This window comes from Branchiostoma floridae, chromosome 12 (genome assembly GCF_000003815.2).
Source record: "Branchiostoma floridae strain S238N-H82 chromosome 12, Bfl_VNyyK, whole genome shotgun sequence".
Lineage (NCBI taxonomy): Eukaryota > Metazoa > Chordata > Leptocardii > Amphioxiformes > Branchiostomatidae > Branchiostoma > Branchiostoma floridae.
Genome location: NC_049990.1, coordinates 21,758,790 through 21,763,371, shown reverse-complemented (window position 1 = coordinate 21,763,371; position 4,582 = coordinate 21,758,790). Strand labels below are relative to the sequence as shown.

General features: G+C 43.3%; 1 protein-coding gene across 1 annotated transcript in view; it reads left to right on the top strand.

Annotated features, from left to right (window-relative positions):
• Positions 1-570: 570 nt before the first annotated feature.
• LOC118427590 (3 beta-hydroxysteroid dehydrogenase type 7-like) overlaps positions 571-4,582 on the top strand; it is a gene marked incomplete in the record, with an annotated part of 8,177 nt that continues 4,165 nt past the window's right edge. Inside the window, 4 exon segments of the mRNA XM_035837444.1 lie at positions 571-1,077; positions 2,648-2,814; positions 3,418-3,570; positions 4,392-4,582. Of these exon segments, the coding sequence (XP_035693337.1) occupies positions 2,661-2,814; positions 3,418-3,570; positions 4,392-4,582 (498 nt within the window).

Below are 4,582 nucleotides of genomic sequence, written 5' to 3'. Positions count from 1 at the left end.
TCCTTATCCTGAAACTTGTCCCACTTTGTCATGACGTTGAAAGCTATCTACCACCCAAAGATCAAAACCATATCATGTCCGGTACAAGAGATACATTGAAAAAACTGCTATGGTAGAATATTCTCATTAATTATGCAAATGTAATCTAAGTTTGCATAATTAGTATTTCATCTTGTACAACATTGTCTAAGGTACCTACATACCAAAAATCATGAAAATCCGTTGTTCCCTTCTTGAGTTATGCGCTTCAGAAGTTTTTGACAGAAATGCCCCTGCTATCCCAAACCTAGTTGCTAGGGGGCCCAAACTTATGTCACTTATTCCTGAGCACAAGAGCTACCTAACGCCTCAAAATTCGTGACCATAGCTTGTTCAGAACACGAGATAGCAAAACCGGAAGTTGCGCTGCAGTACCAAGGGAAGCCGCTAGGGGGCCCAAAATCTAATCACTTCTAGCTTTCATCACACCCCACCAACACACCAAGTATGAAACCAATCCATCCAGCCGTTCTTGAGTTATCTTGTTCACAGACAGACACACACACACACTCACACACACAAACGCTACTGAAAATATAACCTCCATGACATTTCATGGAGGTAATTAAAACCAAAACACAGTCACCACACAGAAACCCAGCCATCACACTTACAGGGAATTAACCCTCTCTCATAGCCGAAAAAAAAACACAATCAAGTGTGTAAGTAAGGGACACTGCTTAAAAATCTATTTCATCACTACGAATTATAGTATTTCCTCATCACTTGTAATTATGTAAATCAGTCATACATTTGTACACTAGTTATCGATACCTAACGATAGAACTCTCTCTCGGTTACAGATGCCACATGTTTGAGAGTCCTTTCATGGAATATGGCGCCTTGACATCCATTATGCAAGTTAGTGCCTGATTTGCACAATGAGTATCTTTGTCTCCCAAGTCAGTGGTTGAACTTCGACTTTTCACCTCGAGAGATAGGTGAACCGGTTAGGCAGCCTTTACAGACGGAATGTGACACTGGCAGGTCGGCACGGCAAGCTTGAAGATCTCTACCTGTCGCCAATTTGCCTCACAGGTGGGAACATGTTTACTGTACAGATTCTATATTCTGTACAGATATTATGTGAAAGAATGAAGCTGTCCCTAGTTGCTGTGAAAAGCTACATAGCAAGTTATCACGCGTATATACGTAGTTAGTATTTTAGAAAGCATTATTTTCTGATGTTTCGTCCTACAGCTATACGTAAAAAGGTCGTAAAACCTTGTCATCATGGAATTCTTCTGGTTTTCAAATGGCTGTGAATTTTTACCCTAAAAGGAAACTTTAAAAGGTTTTACAGCACGGAAACATTCAGTGGACACCTTGAACGTTTGTGAAGTTGCCTGGGCGCGCGCGTTCTCCAAAGAGACGGAAGTAGCGTCACCTTCGATTTATGTGACTTTGCATCGATATCGATGAGTTTTACTTGAAATTCAGGATTCATGAATTACTGTCCAACCGGAGCATTTACAAAATGATCGAAATTTGTGCAGTGCTGTGCGCTGCCGATGATATGCCGATGAAATTATATTGTTCCTTTATTTTAGAGATTTAAAAGGACTGTTTGTCTCATTTGAGTCACCTTGTACATGTGTTGTAAATATAAGGTATATACTCTCCCTGTAAATTTTGACATGTTCGCTGCGGTTTTGTTTTCCCGGTTTTTGCGCTGATCTTTCAACGACGAAATCATGACTCCGCAGATAAGGGTTTTGTCGTACCTCGTCCCCGATCTGCCCAAGAGCCCATGATACGGTTTAAATTCCGTTTTTACCTTTGCCGAGAAAGCCATGGTTTCGGGTCTGTCTGTGTGTGTGTCTGTCTGTGTGTCTGTCTGTCTGTGTGCTTGAACAGAAATACGTTGCCATCCTCGATGTACTGTGTTAGGTTCAGAAGTTGACCAGTACGAGGACTGTCCAGGTCTGAAGCCTGCCTCACGGCTCAGGAATGAGGAGCTCATCCACAAATGGTGCGATGCGGTTGAGTTGTAGCTTTTCAAAGAGTTAGTTTGTGTGGTATAAACAGATTGGCTGGCAGTTCTTGAGTATGGAAGGGTCTTTGCCAGGTTTTAGCAAGGTGATCACTCTAGATTTCCTCCAAATCTTGGGGATCCTGTTAGTGCTCAAGCTTTGGTTAAACATGTTGAGCTGTCCCAAAGCGAGTACAAAGGTGATGGAAATGTGTTGCTAACGTGTAAAACAAAAGGCCTTGCACCACCATTTGCAAATACAGCCGGAGAGTCTTGATAAACAAGGTATTTGACCCTTCCCTTCTTTACCATCACCCCATCATGGTCGGTACAGTTCTCATTTCTGTAAACATTGCGAGACACAAAAGACCTGTCGTGGTGAGCGGTATGCGATATGCTCCTGATTCGCGGCAATGCAGGTCGCGAATGTTTTAAATAGTTTGTCCCATGACATTGACGTGGCAGTTACAGCCAATGCACAAATATTCATGGCAAGAATTTTGTAAAAAAAAAAAAACTAAGCCAGTTTACAGATGTGCCCTATGTGGCAGGGACTGTCATTCTTGTATAGGACTATTTAGCCATAGCCGAAGCTCTAGTCTAGGGCTCATATCAATTCGGATTTGACCATTCTAGCCGCACACCGACCATGGCACCAGGCCTGACGTATGTGGTAACTGGAGGGTGTGGGTTTCTCGGCTCCCGTATCGTCGACATGTTGGTGGAGAGAGAGAAGAACATCTCTGAAATCCGTGTGGTGGACACAAACCTTCGCAGCCGACCGTCAACAGCGGATAGGGCAGGTAATTGTACGATGAAAATGGAAGCCTTGTATTTGTACGTTTCGTGGCTAATTAAACAAGTACGTAGAAACGTGGGGGACATACATGTACTTATGATGATGCGCAGTGATTATCATTGTTGCAAAAAAGAGACTTCTGGATTACCAGTGTTGGATATATAGGGACAGGTTGCCTTTTCGGTTCTCCACCGAATAAGATAATAATTTTCGAATAATGTTGGAATGCCATAGAATAGTTAAAATACACTTAGAATCCACTTTGAATGCCATTCGATATTTCTCAACTTCGAATGCACCTCGACAGTTTTTGATATGTCAAAAACTTTCGGGCTAGCCAAAAGAACGGGAACAAATAGCTGGAATGCAGTGAAAATTTATGGAATACACTAAGAATTGCCAGGAATTGTCAGGAATAGAAAATAATTTTCATTCTGATGGCATTCCGACTCATTCTTGCTCTCGTGTGAAGGGGCTTTAAATGCATTTACATCAATTTGTGACGTATAGGTATCACAGTTTACACGCCAGGTCATGATTTGTAAGGGCCAAAGGTAAAGAAACATGAGAATGAAAACTTCATAATTGACTACGTCATGACGTGTAGGGGTTGAAGTCTCCCTTATCCACGGTGACGTCACGGACATGGCGCAGATGACGGAGGCGTGCGCAGGCGCAGACGTGGTCATCCACACAGCGTCACTGATTGACGTCCTGGGATTGGTCAGCGACGCGACCTTGTGGCACGTGAATGTGAAAGGTGTGTTTCCAAGGTCATAGCTATGATATTTACCACTGAGTTTCGCGCTTGTATTATAGTACGGATTAAGAGAATTACATATACATCTTTTATAACTTCTTAAAAAGATTTTAATGATCTTGTTTTTGTTTTGGTTTACATTGCTTACCCAGTAAACCACCTCATGACGTAAGAGGGTTTGTACTGAAGAGTACATTACAAGACACATATCCGGACAGACCTATTTGATTGACTCACACTGGAAAGGACCATTGCCGTTTTCGATGATTCGATAAGTGTGGTCAGTTCTTTAACGTGCTCGAGATGTGGCTCTCCTCAAACGTTTGGGACCTCCATTTGACGTCCTATCCTAGGGACGTCCCTATCCGATGATAGGTAATTATTTCCACCTGAAGTGAAGTGAGCAATTTTAAGCAAAGTGCCTTTCCCAAGGGCACACGTCGGGACATGTCAGAGGATTCGAACCAAAGGCCTCTTAGTTTGGGGCCAAACACCCAACCATTTCGCTGTGAGATGCCACAAGAAAATCTTATAAGCAAAATAAAAAATCATGTGATACTCAACTGTATGCAGAAAGCAAACAATTTGGATCTTCCTATCATACCAGCATCCGCAAGTAAAGTCTGTCTCACATATGGAAGACTTTCCCCATTGCAAGACTTTTCTCCCGATCACTCCCCAAACAAGGTCAACGAGCGCTTGGTTGAGAGTAGCTCGGAATCCATCCTATTCTACCTAACGGTTCGCTCCTCTGGTCGCATCCAATTTCCAAGAAGAATATGACTTTTGATTATTTCCATTTTCCAAACGTTAACAACCAGGGACCGAGAACCTTCTGCGATGCTGTGTGAATGAGGACATTCCATCCTTTGTCTACACGAGCACTATCGAGGTTGTGGGGCCCAACAGGCGGGGCGACCCGCTGGTGGATGGGGACGAGAGCACGCCGTACGACAGCTCCTGCCTAGCGCTGCCGTACGGTCGGACCAAAGCAGCTGCAGAGGCCATGGTT